Source organism: Vanessa cardui, chromosome 29, assembly GCF_905220365.1.
Source record: "Vanessa cardui chromosome 29, ilVanCard2.1, whole genome shotgun sequence".
Classification (NCBI taxonomy): domain Eukaryota; kingdom Metazoa; phylum Arthropoda; class Insecta; order Lepidoptera; family Nymphalidae; genus Vanessa; species Vanessa cardui.
The window spans coordinates 704,023-723,351 of NC_061151.1; the positions used below are offsets into that span (position 1 = coordinate 704,023).

General features: G+C 35.7%; 1 protein-coding gene across 1 annotated transcript in view; it reads left to right on the forward strand.

Moving 5' to 3' along the window:
* Nucleotides 1–19,004, forward strand: part of LOC124542030 (putative fatty acyl-CoA reductase CG5065) — a 43,724-nt gene extending 24,720 nt beyond the window's left edge. The window contains exons 2-13 of the mRNA XM_047119987.1: nt 7,043–7,148; nt 10,823–10,939; nt 11,568–11,687; nt 12,430–12,555; nt 13,396–13,541; nt 14,132–14,244; nt 14,920–15,112; nt 15,503–15,649; nt 16,218–16,307; nt 17,402–17,566; nt 17,953–18,051; nt 18,346–19,004. Coding sequence (XP_046975943.1) covers nt 7,050–7,148; nt 10,823–10,939; nt 11,568–11,687; nt 12,430–12,555; nt 13,396–13,541; nt 14,132–14,244; nt 14,920–15,112; nt 15,503–15,649; nt 16,218–16,307; nt 17,402–17,566; nt 17,953–18,051; nt 18,346–18,502 — 1,572 coding nt within the window. The 5' untranslated portion in view covers nt 7,043–7,049 and the 3' untranslated portion in view covers nt 18,503–19,004. The remainder of the gene's footprint in view (nt 1–7,042; nt 7,149–10,822; nt 10,940–11,567; nt 11,688–12,429; nt 12,556–13,395; nt 13,542–14,131; nt 14,245–14,919; nt 15,113–15,502; nt 15,650–16,217; nt 16,308–17,401; nt 17,567–17,952; nt 18,052–18,345) is intronic.
* Nucleotides 19,005–19,329: the final 325 nt, after the last annotated feature.

Consider the following 19,329-nt stretch of genomic DNA (forward strand, 5'->3'; position numbering starts at 1 on the left):
CTCATTGAAAATAATCTCAAGATGGTCACGAGTTATAAAGAAAACAATATTCTTCCAGAATCCAGATATATATTTTTAACGTTGGTGTCTCACTAATCGGTGTTACCAATTATACATCTAGTAATGTATATTGTTAAATCTAGTCAAACGTTTACATTATTCAAGAATGATCCACATTCTATCCAAATAATGCAGCCTCGTTTGATTCTTACGACATTTCTTTTCCTTACCGGCCAGTACCAGACATTCGGCCAGTATTAATCGTGAACAATTAAAATATTACATTAAAACACATTCTTAAAGTAGTCAATCGACATATATAATTAATTAAATTATTCTAATAAATTATAGTTTTACGATGTGTAAAAACTAATGACTCTAACAATACAAACATACAAATATAAGGATCTCTTTACGTATTTTTTTTCAAATAGTATACCTTAGTTCAGTTACAATTGAAGTAACAATTTACTGTACATTTGTATAAATTATTATTTTTTTATACAAATAATAGCACAGGTTACATAGCCGCTACAGTACGGCTTTCTGGGAGCGACTCCTAAGGAGTGGAAAAAGGTGGCTTATTAATAATATGTTAGTAAATTATAATCAAGAATCATTTTTGTTTGTCAAAGACTAGAGCTAGATTTACGGCTGGAGCTATTCAAAATGGAACCATAACCTATTTATGAGCAGCTATCACAATAATTACACTGGGACAAAAATCGGCTCACATATAATATTTCTTATCAAAATCTCCATGGGCACTGATGACTTAGTTAGTCATACAACATAAAGTCTCCCATATAACATAAATACGCCATAAGTTTAAATAAATAGATAAATATTGGACATCATCACATATATTACTCTGATCCCAGTATCTACTTACACTAAAGCACGTGTGTTATGGAAAAACAGAATAACGACTACACCACAAATACCCAGCCCCAAACTATTGTACTTTTTTTTACATCGACTCGGCCGGGTATCGCACCCGGGACCTCGGAGTGGTGCACCCATGAAAACCGCACACACTACTCGACCACGGAGGTCGTGAAAACATTTTGCGATTAAAATGTTGCACCCAATATTTTATTGATGTTTTTCATTCAAGGATTTACGAGTCCGGATCTCTTGATGCTCATTATTTTCACAAACACATGTCAATATCGTAAAACATACGGACATGGTTTTGAAATAAGCATTCTAACTTTTTTCCACGTATTCAAACCTATAGTTTGATTCGCTTACTTCCCAACAGCGTAGTTATAGTACCTATTAAGTGTATATTTTTATATTGGTTCCATTTATTTAAAAATAAAACAAATATGTAACAATTGTAAAAATTGGTTTCTACTATAAACAAAAGTTGAAGCAAAAGTTTTATTTATAACTACTCTTCTCGGTAGAATCTAGTAGAATATAGTTACCGCGTCTAATCGGTTTCAATCTATTTGAAGAAGATTAATTAAACATATGTACTTTAAATTTATATATTCGATGCGTTTTTCAAAAACGTTTTTGATGTAAAATCAAACAATATAATTATTTCATCTCTTGAGAGGCCTTTGTCATCACAGGAAGTTTAATTTTAAAAGCAAAACTTTCAGCGCCATCTATATTTACTACATTGTAACTAATACAATAAATAAAACTAATACAATAAAACGTTCGTCCATGTAGTTTAAAAAAACAATTACTTCTATGGTTACGGTCATTGTTTGCGTGATAGAATCAACATTTGTATGACGTGTTCTCAACAAACATACATTAAAGGAAACGGTACAAGTGTGACATAGATTATCTTTATCCGGTTCTGTATAAAATACTAGTAATATACATGCGGTTTCACACGTCTAAAACTGTCAGTGTTTCTCTATTATGTTGTGCATGTAATATACATATAAAACTTACTCTTGAATCAGCCTATCTATTTAAAAAAAAGCGCATTAAAATCGATTGTGTAATTTGAAAGATCTAAGCATACATAGGGATATACAGCGGTAAGCGACTTTGTTTTGTACTATGTAATGATTGAAAAGAAACAATCTCTGCGTAAATAAAATAACTTTCCTTAATGCGAAGGTTTATTGTTTGAAAACAGTCAATTTAACTGAGTAACTACCGGATATAAATATTTATGAGGTTTGTTCCCAGTTGAACCTACAATAAAAACCGAAGCCAGTAACGAAAACTATAATACTCTATCGGAAACCATCCCTCTCTGTCTGACGTCATCTCTCAAGTAACATTCTTTCTAACCATATCGTCTTTCATATAATCCATCCATCGTTTCCTTGTTCGTCCCCTTTTTCACAATATGGTCAAATACTGCTTAATTATTCAACCAATTAATTTGAAATTAAAAAATAATTACACAATCATTTAAATTAATATAGAAAGCACATAGGGTACGTATGTATGCGTAGTCATCTCTCTTCTTCTTCTTCCCAGTCGTTTCCTCATCACTGAGGGTCGTGACCACCATGCGTGGGTTCTCCTGTCCACTTCGCACCACCTTCCTCCAAGCTATCCTATCCTGTGCCATTCGTAGGCAAGCCTGGGCACAGGATCCTGTACACGCATTTACCGTGTCCATCCACCGGGACGCTCTTCCTCTACCTCTCTTCTCCTCCACCTAGCCAACCATTATAAGTCTTTCCAGGCTGTCCCCCTGCCTAGCCACATGGCCAAAGAAACGAAGTACGCGTTGACTAGTAATGATGGAAACGTAGTTATTTATAACGATGACGTTTTATACGTACACCAACGGAACCCTGAAACGTGTAAATATTTTGTATCACGTCCGCAAAGAATACTTCGCAAGTAAACTTGAAATTAATAATTCTGTTTGTATTTTTTTACAACTATCGGTTATACGGCGTAACTGTTAACGCTACGATATATTAGCACCTAGTGGGTAAATGACCATTTAGGGTACCATCAAACAGTAACGCCGGTTATAGACTAGGATTTTCATGTGGCATGATTTCTATAAAATTAGACACATGCAGGTTTCCTCACGATGTTTTCCTTCACCACCGAGCACGAGATGAATTATAAGCACAAATTAAGTACATGAATATTCAGTGGTGCTAGCCTGGGTTTGATGCGATCATAAGTTAAGATGCACGCGTTATAACCGCTGGGACATTTTCAGTGGCGTATTTACAAATCTGCCGCTAGTAGTTCTGTCTTAAATTTTCGCGATTAATACACCTTTAAATAAAACTAGCTATAATGGATTTGAATCGCGTATATTAATTATTTTTGACATCCCGACGTTTCGAGCACTTTACAGCGTTCGTGGTCACGGATACACTACCCGATTAATTATTATATATTCAAATCCGTTATAACTAGTTTAATTTAAACTGCCGCTAGTAGGCTATTAAATTTTTGCCGCCCCTACTTTTTACATTTATGATTTGTGTTCTATCGTCCTCATTAAATCGTTTTTTTCCCGTTATTAGTATGATTATAAAATAGGTGATATTTCTGTCATTTACTAGATTATTTTCCAACCCGCTATGTAGTGACGAGTATACGGATTAGGGACGTAATGTGTATACATATAATTATAAGGTTTTTTTTAATTTCTGTATAATAACAAATTTGGGCTAAATTTTCCGCCCCTCTAAATCTGCCGCCCAAGGCTCCAGGCTACTTAGTCTATTGGTAAATCACTGGCCATCTCAGCTCTTGTTTGTAGAGATACTTTGATGGAGTATGTTTGATAGTGCTGCCTCGCATAGCACCTTCAGCCCTTGAACTGTAGTGGTGTGTCATTGTTTAACAAACATATTATAAGTGTATTAGTATTTGCGTTGTAACTTTTGCGTAGTTCGCTAGTCTTGAACGAAGTCCATTTCTATATCATAGAATAGAATTTTGCGTAGTGCAATACCAGAATTGTAGGGCAGATTTTGCGATTTGAAAAAATGTGTTTGGTGTAAACGAGCTGGATTTGTTATGGTTGCTATGACTAGTTTTCTTGAAGTGTAAGGTTCTATAGCCGCATTAGGCACATTTTGGTAGAGGAAAATCTTATAGGTTCGTGTCACCGACATACTCATGACAGGCGCATGCGCGATGGGCCGTCTGCTATGCGCGTTAGGAGCTTTTTGGATGAGTGAAATTTCATGTGTTCGCGTCACCGACATGCTTAATAACAGTATTTCTGTAGCCATAGATACATCCGACGTATTGTGAAAAATTATACGTATAATTATACGTATTATTGTACGACACAACTATATGTAGCATCGGCAAATTCAATAAAACCCGCAGATTAATGCCGATTCACACAACCAATAGAAAAAGCCTATCGCGCCATTCGACGCTATTCGTCGCTATAGATTCTGCGTCAGAGAAAACAAATGCATGTAAGTCGACGTTTCAAATTGACGAATATATTAGGTCATATGATATTACAAGTTATTACGTTTGTGTAAAGATCATATTCACATCAGAAATAAATGTTGATAATTTGGGATGGCGTACTCAATTCGGATGTGATCTGTTTTAAGAATTTTGCCGATGCGACATCTAAGTTGTGTCGTACTATAGGCATTTCATGTTTTCGTTCGTTTATTATTTTAAATATATTTGAATTGGAGGGATTACTACATATGTTAGGGACTATACTATTCTTAGGATAGGATACTTTTTCGTAAATTACAAGACGTTAAAACATTCAACTGTCAAAATTGAAATGAACGTATCCAAAAAGTTTTAACCTAAACTTTGAGACCGTAGCCCGTGTTCGTTGAGTAATTACAGAACGCATAATAATGCATAAATATTTATTATCCGTGTCTCTATAACTATGTATAGTACGACACAACTAGATGTAGCATCGGCAAATTAAATAAAACCGATTACTGCCGATTCACACAATCAATAGAAACAGCTCCCTATCGCGCCATTCGACGCTATTCGTCGCTATAAATTCTCGCGTTAGTTCAACCCAGACAACAAGTGCATGTAAATCGACGCGTCAAATTGTCGAATATTCGCTGGGAACGAAGTATAAGGTGGCGGAACCACGAATGGATCGCAGCGCGCGTCATGGCCAAAAAAGGAACTTTCTGTGGCGAGCGCTATCACTTTTTATGATTAAATAAACATGTGCTTCAATGGTGTGGATCATAGCGTCTTCATATTTAATTTCTTTCACATCTTGCACATGTTGAGCTAAAACAAATTGTTTTCCTTTCAAAGTTGTTTGTGGTTGGAAAATGATGTCGTGTGATTGGTCGGAATTTTTATGATTAATTTCGCCATATTTAACTGAAAATATATAAAAGGATGGATTATTGAGAGCGAAGCACTAATAAATAATCGTCTGCTATTTACATGAAATGCGTTATTCGATGAAATTTGCGTATTTCTTTACTTACTTCTCATGACGACAGCCATGAAAAATCCGTAATGTACTAAGCGAAATCTATTGATTGTGCCATTTTAGACGAAAAATAAAAAAGACTTACCTTATATAGATTTAGAATATTTATTGGAATAAATGTAAATTACAACATTTAATTAAAATTGTTCGTTTGTAAATAATTCGTCGTAATGACAGCCAGGATTTTGAAATTTCGGAGGCCACCGTATTTGCAACCGCTAGTTGGCGCTGTTATCGCGCACCCAGCGAATATTAGGTCATGTGATATTACAAGTTATTACGTTTGTGTAAAGATCATATTCACATAAGAAATAAATATTGATGATTTGGGATAGCGTACTCAAATCGGATGTGATCAGTTACGAATTTTGCCGACGCGTCATCTAACTTGTGTCGTATTATAAGTTTTGCTGACGATGGAAATAACTATAAAGTATGTTTAAGTTGCTTCTTAAGTTGAGTCGTAAATTAATATTTGCAGAGTTATTAAACATTACATTTTACAGATATTTATTCCATTAAAGAATTGTTAGTTGTACTTAACTTATTTATATTATGCGCTGCGAATATAGCATATTATTGTAAGTTTACACAAGTCATAGCATTGTTTGTTAATATACCACCCGTCAGGACTTCGTAAGAGTATATATGTAATTTTTATTGCTAATATCATGATTATATATGACTAGGAGTCGCCCAAGGGTTCGCTCGCGTTTTAGATCGTCATGTCTGTTATGTGTTAGGCAAAAAATCCTATGTATTTTTTATAGTTCAAGTCTACTTTTTCTATGGTATAGGTTGGCGGACCTGATGGTAAGTGGTCACCATCACCCATAGACAATGACGCTGTAAGAAATATTAACTATTCCTTACATTGTCAATGCGCCACCAACCTTGGGAATTAAGACGTTATGTGCCTTTTGCCTGTAGTTACACTGGCTCACTCAACCTTCAAACCGGAACACAACAATAATGCGTACTGTTGTTTAGCGGTAGAATATCTGATGAGTGGATGTTACCTACCCAGGCGGGCTTGCACAAAGCCCTACCAAGTAATATGTAATAAACATTCTATACAATATAGAAAGTTTTTTTCAAAAAGAAATCATAGTTCCTAAGATGCACGATTACAAAATCTTTCATTGCATATTAGCACAGACAAACAGGGTTACGGAGGAACGCGATACACATTCCTAATGAAGCATCAATATTGTTGCGATTATTCACGCGTTGTGAATTTTGATACCGGATGCCACAGACACTTAAAAAACAAGTCATACATACATCTTTAAATGATATAAATATATCACTTTCTTGGAGAGCCGAGATGGCCCAGTGGTTAGAATGTAAATCTTAATTGCTGCTGGTTCAAACTACTGAATATTCATTTGCTTAATTTGTGTTTATAATTCATCTCGGACTCGGTGAAGGAAAACATCGTGAGGAAATCTACATGTGACCAATTTCACAAAAATTCTGCCACATCTGCATTGCACCAACCCGCATTCGAATAACATGGTGGAATATGTTCCAAACCCTCTCCTTAATGGAAGAGGAGGCCTTATCCCAGCTGTGGGAAATTTACAGGCTGTTAATGTTGATGTCTTTTTAAAAACTATATATCGTTCACAGGTTCAAAATGGTTGCGCGACCAAAGTCGCCAGTTGGTGCGCTGCTACCGCAGTTCTATGCAGGAAGGGACATCTTCATCACGGGCGCGACTGGCTTCATGGGAAAAGTGAGTCCATGACACTATATTTTGACGACCTCCGTGGTAGAATGTGTACACCGGTTTTCATGGGTACGCCACTACTGATGTTCCTGACATGATTCCCAACCGAGTCGATGTAGATTATCATTATTTTTCTATGTTGTCTTGGGTCTGAGAGTTTGTACCGTCGTTACTTCTGATTTTCCATATCACAAGTGCTATAGCTATTGGGATCAGAGTAATGTATGTGATGTTGTCTCATATTTAGAAAAATAAAAAACTATACAAAACATCGTGAGGAAACCTAGATAAGGATGTATTAATACATAACCTGGAATTTATATACCTTATAGGCTTTGCACGTGCATTAATGATACTAAATATAATACAGATTTTGTTTATTTACGACATCACATTAGAAACTTCTAAAATCATGAGCGTTTCTTTACTATATTGTCCATGTATTGTATACAAAAAAGATTTTTGTCCTCACGAATCAATATAGCTATTAAAATAAAGCCGCATCATATTCCGTTGCGTGATTTTAAAGATCTAAGGATACATAGAGCAGACAGCGGTAAGCGACTTTGTTTTATATTATGTAATTATATTGTATCAAAAAGACAGCTATATTCGCTGTAATAATAAAAAATCTAAAAACAATAAAATCTTCATAATAAAATTCAACCTCGTCCACGAAATCAATTACAAATGACAACACAACAATTATATAAAGAATACAATAATCAATAAAGATGTAATTACTACACGTTAAAAGTTTCGTGAACGCTTAATAATATCACACGTCGATTTCATGGGGTATTATTCTCGAACAACTCGATTGGACGTAGAACTCGGTCGAGATATAACAGACAGACAGACAGACTGGTAAGGCTAATATCATTTCTCAGTGAGTCCTTATCTGTATTATATTACATACAACAACAGCATGTAAATTCCCACTGCTGGGCTAAAGGCGTCCACTCCCTTTGAGGAGAAGGTTTGGAACATATTCCACCACGCTGTTCCAATGCGGGTTGGTGGAATACACATGTGGCAGAATTTCTATGAAATTTGTCACATGCAGGTTTCCTCACGATGTTTTCCTTCAACGCTGAGCACGAGATGAATTATAAAGACAAATTAAGCACATGAATCAGCGGTGCTTGCCTGGATTTGAACCCGCAATCATCGGTTAAGATGCACGTGTTATAACCACTGGGCCATCTCGACTCTTATATTACATATTACAACATTATAAATGTGAAAGTATCTCTGTCTATTGGTCTCTTTAACGACCAAACAACTGAACGGACAGACATAGCCCATGTTTTATATATACCTTAAAACGCGAGCGAATCTGTGGGCGACTAATATAAACGTCGTATAACATATTAGTTAGTATACGTTACGTTTATACTGTTTCTTTTTTTTTAATGGTATAAGTTGGCGGACGAGCATATGGGCCACCTGATGGTAAGTGGTCACCATCGCCCATAAACAATGACGCTGGAAGAAATATTAACTATTCCTTACACCGTCAATGTGCCACCAACCTTGGGAACTAAGATGTTCTGTCCCTTGTGCCTGTAGTTACACTGGCTCACTCACCCTTCAGACCGGAATACAACAATACTGAGTACTGTTATTTGGCGGTAGAATAACTGATGAATGGGTGGTACCTACCCAGACGGGCTTGCACATAGCCCTACCACCGACATACCATCATCATTACTAGGCAACTCTGAGTCGACTTCTGATCTGTCTGATCAACGAATGTCAATGCTTCTCATAGAATAGGTTTTTCTGGATTTGTCATTCAAAATAAACGAATGGAATTTTCCACGTATTTATGATATATATTTGTATGACACGTATTTCTATACTAGCTGCTAGTCCCTACTTCGTACGGTTATAATCCATCGACATCTGTCAGGAAGACTATCAGATGAAGAGTAATATCCCATTTGTTTTTAATTTACTATCTTAAGACAGACTATGTGCAGTCAGAGTAAGAAAACCTTCGTCAGTTTTTAAATTCATTCCTTTATCAAGTCTTAAACTCTTTGTACCTTTTGAATCTAAACATCAAGTCATTGCGACGCAATATGTCATGCTCGATCGGTAAAGCAGATTATCGCTCGTACTGAGCACGCGAAAATAGATCTTATGGTGACGAATCTTTTCTCACCCCGAATGTACTAGCTGGGCCCGCGATTTCTGGCGCTTTTGAATTTAACAAAACACTTATTGTCCAGTACAGATTTTACTATAATTGATTAAATCCGTATTAGGCAGCTTTTGGAGAATTAAGTCGTTGGTTGAAGGGTATAATCAATGATATTCTAACAAACAGATATGTCATATCCATACTAAACAACAGAAAAAGGTGTGATTTTTGTTAATAGATTTAGTGATTCGAGAGGAAAGTTTTTGTATGTAATACTTAGAAAATATAGTTTATAATTTAGTCATTCTCTACTATATTTAGTATTCAATAAATTAACTTGCTATTAACTCTGCTAGAACATAGCCAATAGCACACAAAATGCTTTACTTGGGTTACAGATATTTTTCTCCAACGTACAGATTCTGGTTGTCTAAGAAACAATAATAAACTTACACGGAAAATAGTTTTTATTTTTGTTTTTTTTTCTTTTTACAATATAAATATTACTATTGGAATAAGACCTCTTTGGACAAAAGTTTTGGAGATTACTAGTGCATAGAAAAAATAAATATGTAAAAAAAAAGTTTAATTTCAAAAGAAAATAAACGAATGCCTACAAGAGTAATAAACATCAAAACCGACCTCGGCATATTCATATCAACCGGAAGATAATTTCGACGAACTATTTAAGGAAAGAAAATCGTTAACTCGTAATTACACACTACAATACGTTCATCAAGATTCAATTCGATGTCCGTAACATCCGAATATTGGGAGAAAGGTCACCGCAAGGTCGATGCGATCTTTCCCTGTAGGTCAATTGTATGCACCTTTATAACTACTAACTTATAACTGCGTCGTATAAATAATTCGGAACATTAAATCCAATGCAAGTAGCTAAAGCACTTGTGTTATAGAATTCAGAATAAACGTTGGTAACACAACACCCAGACCCAAGACAACATAAAACACTAATGAACTTTTTCTTCATCGACTCGGCCGGTAATCGAATCTAGGACCTCGGAGTGGTGTACCCATGTAATCGAGTATTGTGACTCGACCACGGAGGTCGTCAAAAAGAAAGATTTAAAGTGTACCTATTATTAAGGAAACTCTTAGAATAAATTTCACAAATTATGGCAATGTCATACAAAAACTAGAACTAAACCTGTGACTTTACACGCGCATATATGATAAAATACACACTTCGAACACCGTTTTACACCCTTAGGTGTGAGGTTTCTACCCTTAGGGGTAGGTTCTATAAGGAATCTACCTGCCAGATTTCAAGTTCCTGAGCGTGAGTGTGTGAGTTTTAATCAATGTGACGTCCCCAAAATGACAGACAGCGTTTTTTCGGGATAAAAAAAAAGGTTTAAGATTTTATTTATTTGATGAACTGAACCGTGTTTATTTTCTCGAAATATATATTTGTTATGTTGATGAACTTTTTCAAACATAGTAGATTACCCCAATACATAGTAACCTAACAGAGATATACATCAATTAACTTCTACCTTTTCCTGTACAGGTATTGATCGAGCGTCTGCTTTCCACATGTCCTGATGTTGGGCGGCTCCATCTGCTGATGAGGCAAAAGAAAGGAGAAACACCGGAGAAAAGGCTAACGAAACTGAAGCAATCACAGGTTTGTATCCAACATTATTACCCAATAATATGGAAAAGACTTTATTTAATTTGGTATTTGAAAACCTATAATAATTAGCGTGACATTTTACACGAGAATATCCACTTTAAACCATCGTTCATGCCCAGATTGTATCTGATGCGTAGCGAGACACTCAGGGTAACTATCACAGTCATTTAAGTTTTCCAGGCCTTAAATAGTAAGAATAATGATATTTATATATAAGTAACAGCCTGTAAATTTCTCACTGCTGGGCTTAAGGCCTCCTCTACCATTAAGGAGAGATTTTTGGAAAATACACGACGCTGTTCCAATGCTGGTTGGTGGAATGTATATGTGGCAAAATTTCGATTAAATTAGACCCATGCAAGTTTCCTCACGATGTTTTCCTTCACAGCCGAGCACGAGATGAATTGTAAACACAAATTAAGCACATATATATAGTGGTGCTTGCCTGGGTTTAAACCCGTTAACATCGGTTAAGATGCACGCGTTCTAACCACTGGGTCATCTCAGCTCATTTATGACTACTAAAAATAAGAATCTCGACATTCATAGTATTGCCGCTGTATCCATATATTATTTTGGTTTTTCTATGAAATTCATATTGCTTTATCTGCTTATACAGGTGTTCGATATAATCCGTCAGCAGAATCCAACCCAGTTGGACAAGCTGTCGTTTATACAGGGTGACGTAGCGCAGCCAGGACTTGGAATCGCTAGCGAATATCTTAAACAGCTCCAGGAGGTAATTTACCTGAATTTGATCTGAATGTTAAATTATCTGTGAGACTTATCACCAGGGTTGCCAATATCTATTCACCTAATTCCGTAAAAAATCTAAGCGAAATTCCCCAAAATGGGGAAAAAAAATGACTCAATTCCCCACACAGAAATAAAAAAAAGATCATGTTATAGTATGTTTTTTTATGTGTTTACCTTGTGTCTCTACTAGTCATTAAGGAAACTATCGTGTCTATGTGCAGTCCTTTACTATACTAAGGATTGTATAAATCCCATTGATTCCATTGATCCGAGAATCCCGTTCAAAGTGCTGTTGCTAAATTTAAATAAATGTGTGGGACCCCTAAACACGAAGGGTTATACGATTAGTGAGTTTACGGTTGATAGTACACCATGGGAATGAAAGAATCTCCTCTTGGCTAAAATAACAAAATTGCCAAAATATCAACCGCTGAATTTTTTAGTTACTCTTCAAACCGGGGTACAACTATATTAGGTATTACTCCCAGGTAGAATATTTGATGGATGTGTAGTACCCACAGAGAGTAGTGTCCATACCTACCAAGAATATGACGAATTATAATACGGTTTTCTCTGTTTTGATAATTGTATAAAAAACAATTATTTATTTGTAAAAAGGAGAAAGAAATATTTTGGAAAAGGAGACAAATATTGGCGTCGCTTTTCCCATATAAATTTGGCAAACCCCATATGTGATGTAAATTAAAAGATTGAGAATCTTCCAGGTATCAGTGGTGTTCCATTCAGCTGCGACCCTGAAATTTGACGAACCCCTCCAAAGTGCCGTGGAACAGAACGTGCTATCCGTGATGCGACTTATGGACCTCTGTGACACTTTGCCCAATCTTCAGGTACAATTTTGTCCAAAAAACTTTAACTAATGTTGCAAATTACACAATTTGAATAAACAATTTAATATGTGATGTGAATTATACTCAAACGTTGCTAATTTGTCCTTTATTGTATACTTTAAAAAGATCTACCAAAAAGTCCAAAATAGTATATGTCCCAAGATAACCCATAATAATTATTTTTTTTACAAGAAATAATGGCTTATTTACGAAGCAATTTCAAGCAATACAACATTAATCCTTAATGTTGTCTTAAATTTTCGCGATTATTACACATTTAAATAAAACTAATTATAACGGATGAATCGCGTATATTAATTATTTTTAAACATCCCGACGTTTCGAGCACTTTGCAGTGTTCGTGGTCATGGTCCGCGAAATGAGAAATCGTTGGCGGTAGTTGTTAATAATATTTCCTTTGTTCTTCAAATAGACAAATGTCATCTTAGTCTACCCGTGACCACGAACACTGCAAAGTGCTCGAAACGTCGGGATGTTTAAAAATAATTAATATACGCGATTCATCCGTTATAATTAGTTTTATTTAAACATTAACCCTTATCCAATTAAGCACCTTAAATATATTGTGCATTTAATAAAGATCAATATAGCCCTTTACAGCATATAATTAAATTTAAGATATAACAGATTTAAAATGCAGAGATATAAGCTTTTTGTACTGTCTAATGACAAAAAGGCTGTGAACGCTGTTCATTCTATAGTATATTTAGTATCAGAATTTCATCCATGCGAAGCCGTAACTTACTGAACTCCGTTCTACCAGGGTCTTCCATGAAAAGTCTTATTTTTTTTTAATGTATCAATTTACTTTACCCCCAGGCCCTCATACACGTGTCGACAGCATATTGCAATCCGGAGTTGAACGTGATAGAAGAGAAAGTGTACCCGGCTCCCGCGCCACTACCTCGTCTTCTGGCGCTGGTTGATGCTGTACCAGCCCATCTGCTGGCTAGTATCACTTCTCAGTAAGTCCTTATCTATATTAATATTATAAATGTGAAAAGTAACTGTCTATCCTCTTTCACGATCAAACCAATGAATCGAATTTGATGAAATTTGATGTGAAGCAAAGTTGAATTTATAAAAGGAGGCTTTCGCCAAATACATGACAGCAAACATCCTAAAACACGTGCGAAGCCGAGGGCGACTATTTGTACATAAAAGATTGAGAAGCTAAGTCTGAAAAGACTTATATCAGAAGGTTGTAAACAGATATATAATTATTTTTTGAAGTGTAAACTTCTATAGCCGCGTTAGGCACATTTCGGTAGAGAAAAATCTTAAAGATTCATTCAACAATTCATTTCACAATTAAGTGAAGCTACCACCGGTTCGGAAAGTAGATTCTACCGAGAAGAACCGGCAAAAACACAGTAGTTACTCTTTTCAACATTTAAAAAATACAATGTCATGTTAGTTAATACAATTATTTAAATTAATATATCCTGCCTGGAAGTCAACAGGTAATAACAGTATTTCTGTAGCTATAGATACATCTGTCGTATTGCGAAACATTGGGTATTTCATGTTTTCGTTTCGATTATTTTTATTACAGATACATTAAGCCTAAACCAAATACTTACACATTTACGAAGGCGATGGCCGAGGAAGCTGTTCGCAGTCGCGCTAACAGAAACTACCCGATCGCCATCTTCAGACCAACTATCGGTAAATTATAATCATCATTATTACACAGTATTAAAAAAGTCACTTACCGCTGTCTGCTCTATGTATGCTTAGATCTTTAAAATTAAGCAACGGATTTCGATGCGGTTTTTTAATAGATAGAGTGATTCGAGAGTAAGGTTTTTATATATAATACACGGACAATATAGCTATACTAGAACACCGAGCCAAACGTGGGAACTTATATAGTATATATAATTTTACTTAGTGGTAGGCCTCTGTGCAAGCCCGTCTGGGTAGGTACCACCCACTCATCAGATATTCTTCCAATAAACAATAGTAGGCAGTAGAGTAGGCTGAATGAGCCAGTGTAACTAAAGGCACAAGGGACAAAGCATCTTAGTTCCGAAGGTTGGTGGCGCATTGACGATGTAAGGAATAGTTAATATTTCTTACAGCGTGATTGTCTATGGGTGATGGTGACCACTTACCATCAGGTGGCCCATACGTTCGTCCGCTAAAATATTCCATAAAAAAAGCTATATCCGTTATTGATATAAGTCGACTGATATCCTGATATTATATATGTGAAAGTAACTCTGTCTGTCTGTCGCTCTTTCACGACCAAACCGCTGAAGTTACAGAGTTACTTTCACACATATAATATTAGTGTATATTTCTAAAAATAATGCCAAATATTCTCTGGTGCTTTCACAGTCGTGTCTTCCCTCAAAAACCCGTACCCCGGCTGGATTGAAAACTTGAACGGACCCAGTGGAGTCGTGGCTGCTGCTGGGAAAGGCTTACTCCACGTTTTCAGCAGGAAACCAGGAGCGAGAGCTGATCTCTTACCCGTGGATATAGCCATCGATACGTTACTGGCTGTTGGCTGGGAGACTGCTGTGGATAAGTGAGTTACATAACCATTTGTGTCATGGAAGAGATCTTAACTTATTATTGCGAGTTGGAACCATGATAAACTGCGTTGAATTTTCATGTGCTTAATAAGAAGTGCTCATAAATGACGGAAAACATCGTGATCAAAACAAAATGCGTTGGATTTCATTCTTCCAATAACAACAACAACAGCCAATCAATTTCCCACTGATGAGCTAAGGCCTCCTCTCCAATGCGAGTTGATGGATCCTCACGATGATTTTTCTTTACCGCTGAGCTCGAGGTGAATTATAAACACAAATTAAGCACATTAAAATTTAGTGCTTGCCTGTTCCTGTTCTAAACAATGGACCAGTCTTGTCGAAGTCTTCTTAAGATTCTTAACGATTCTGTGACTGTCCAGACTTCCAGATGTCCGAGTTTACAACTGCAGTACATACGAGAACCCGACCACTTGGGGTGACTTCGAAGCCGCTCTGAAAGTGTACCTCACACGGTACCCTCTAGATGGCTGCTTGTGGTATCCCAGCGGTTCTGGCGTGGAGAACCGGTACGTGGAATTACAACTAGTGTTCTTAAAGTTTGTTTCTAATTGAGTTCGCTATATTTAACAGGATTACGGCTCAATACTTAAACAATAATTGACGACCTCCGTGGTCGAGTGATGTAAACACCAGTTTTCATGGATACGCCCCTCCGAGGTCCCGGCTTCGATTCCCGGCTGAGTCGATGTAGATTATCATTAGTTTTCTATGTTGCCTCGGGTCTGGATGTTTGTGGTGCCGACGTTACTTCTGATTTTCCATAACTCAAGTGCGTTAGCTACTTACATTGGGATCAGAGTAATGTATGTGATGTTGTCTCATATTTATTTATACATACATATAATAAGCAGGAATCATATGTTATACATAGAACAGGGATAGGCTTGATAGACAATGAATATTTTGTAATCTGTCTCGTGCTGTCCGAAGTCCATTGGGAACGAAAATTTGGTGAACTGTACTAACAAAACGTAAAGATTTTTTATCTTTTTTGTTACTTTATCCGTGCGAAACCAGGTGGCAAGTTTATGGAACACAGTAATCAGTTTTGTTTCTTCTCTTTTTTTGTTCTAGATATGCTCAAAAGGTCCTCGAGTTCTTCTTACAGACAATACCTCTCCACATCGCTGAATACATCATGCGGGCGCTCGGGGTTAAGATGAAGTAAGACCATGATTTTTGACCAGCAGTTTTTATCTGATTTTCTGCAGCAGGTATATTTTTAGTCTTGATAGTGGTAAAAGATCGCCATGTAGTTATTAACGTCATTCATATGGTACCGTTGATTTTTTTATGGTATAGGTTGGTGGACTATCATATAGCCCACCTAATGGTAAGTGGTCACCATCACCCATAGACAATGAAACTTTAAGAAAAATTAACTATTTCTTACATCGTCAATGTACCACCAACCTTGGGAACTAAGATGTTATGTCCCTTGTGCCTGTAGTTACACTGGCTCACTCACCCTTCAAACCGGCACACAAAAATACTGAGTACTGTTATTTGGCGGTAAAATAACTGATGAGTGGGTGGTACCTACCCAGACGGGCTTGCACAAAGCCCTACCACCAAGAAGTAGTGATAGTCCATCTGAGTCATCACCTGGTTTGGATCAAGAAAAGTTTTACTGATGAGATATTGAGATTGATCTTGAGTATATTATCGTAATGACGATTATACTCTTCAACCGATCATTAGCATCTATGAATATGGGATGTAGGGTTTAAAGAAACCACAAAGTATCCGCAGTTTATATTTATTGCTTCGATATTAAAAGAGAGCACGTAATATTTACTCGTCGTGTCGCCATTGTACCTACTTTTTCTCCCTCTCGCTCACACCTACATAATTCTCTGTCATGTTGTCTCTGTCATTCTTACACTATCATACAAACTCACATTATACTTCTCAAACACACACCTAACATTCCCACATTAATTAAAATATGTTACTGTACAAAACTTGAACGTGAGCAATGGTGGCAAGAATACTAGTAGCATATGTCTGCTTTTAGGCAAAAAACAAACTAGCAACAACCCTCGTCTTTTAATGAACCTTTTTGCTCTACTACTCTAAGGTATAAAGGATTAGGTAAGACTAGGTAAGGTACAGTGGAACAGATTTCCCTATTGACCATCTGATGTTAAGTGGTCCATAGATAACGAGACTGAAAATCATCCCATACACCCCACTCCCCAATAAACTAAGAGATACTCACACCATTTTTCAATAATAGCATCCATTGCTTGTTACAGAATAAGCTTAATAACAGCTGAACAAAGGTTGCGAGCAATGAACGATGTCCTCGCATTTTTCGCGTTACGCGAATGGAAATTCAAGACGGACAATGTGGAGAAACTTCGAACGAGACTCACCCCGAGTGACGCAGCAATATACAACCTAGACCCTCGCAGTATAGAGTGAGTTAAAGCCTTCAATGCCTCCGCTACTATCAGACGCATAGCTGAACGGTTTATAAACGGTTTGACGACCTCCGTGGTGAGTACACCGGTTATTCATGGGTACGCCACTCCGAGGTCCCGGGTTCGGCCGAGTCGATGTAAAATTATGGTAGGAATCTATGCTTCATTACTTATATTATAAATGTGAAAGTATCGGTCAGTCTGTCTGTCGCTCTTTCACTACCAAACCCCTGATTCGAATTTGATGAAATTTGGTATGAAGCAAACTTGATCTCCAAGAAAGGACGTTTACTTTTTTTAACTGACACGTGACAACCAATCCCTAAAACGTGAATGAATACACGGGCAAGAATTACTTACTAATAAATTGTCATTTTTCACAGCTGGAATGACCATTACAAAAACTTCGTCAAAGGCACTAGGAAATATTTGCTAAAGGAAAGAGATCAAGACATGGAAGAGGCTAGGAAACACGCTAATAGGTAATATATATTCATAAGGCAAATCAAATTAAAATATACTTTATTCAAGGTAGATTCTACCAACAAAAACTGACGAGAAACTTCTTTCAATTTCCAACAGTTACATATACAGTAAGAAAGGCATAGAATCTTAATCAATAATGGCTCATTCGGTAGAATGTCCAATTTAAAATAAGAATGCATTAATTCAGTGTTGCTATTGCTATTAAATTTTTATTAAAAAATAATGTCAATAACTTAATAGCGGAAATTAAACACAATTTTGATTATTTACAATATTTTTATTTTTTTCAGAATGTATCTCTTACACAAAGGCGTGATATTCTTCATGATGATTCTGCTTTTCCGACTCATCTTACAAAACAAGACAGTTCGAGATATCGTATACGGAACTCTGAGACTATTGCTATCTCTTTTATTCGCAACCTATTCAAGTGTGATAGAAGCATGATACATGCAAAACGTAGACAAGTACGTCTACACAAAATAAGGTTGTAATTTTTTAAAGATAAGGTTATTCTACACTATCAATATAAGTGATTTTCTATTTATAAAAATATTTATTATTGACGTTAAATATTATCTGTGTAGATTTTAAATATTATTATAATTATATTTGACATTGTTACGTGTAAATTCAAAATTGTGATAGAGTTTAATCAGGGATATTTATTTAGTTACGTTTTAAATAAAAAACCTAGAGGTATAACCAATATACTGTTAAAATAATATTAACTTGCAATTGGTTTATTATAGAAAATTAACTAATATCTAATTTGGATATGAGTGTATTCTTTTTTTATTTGAAAGAAAATAAAAGTAGTAAACTATTCAGAAATAAAATGCAGCCATTTTTTAAAATATTCAAGATTAGTTTAAAACATCGCTTATTAATTTTCAGACTTTATACAGATAATAAAATATATTATAAATATTTTTACTTCAACAGAATTATTAAAAATGACATGATGCCATTTTTATTCCAATTGAGTGTTTAGATATTAATAAACCTTAGATAAACATATTATATTTTGACAAAATATTAGGTATCTATTTAAATAATACCATACCTAATAATGTATCAAATCAACGTCAAAATTATGAATTTGTTTTGTCATTTTTTTTATTGGAAAACGTTAAACGAAAAAAAATCGTTTGGTTAAACATTCCCACAAAACAATAGAAAATTTGATGTGATTTAATTTTCTTTATAAAGTGTATCTGTTTATGTATATTAAATATTAATTTACATTACATAAAATAGAGAGTATATTAAGA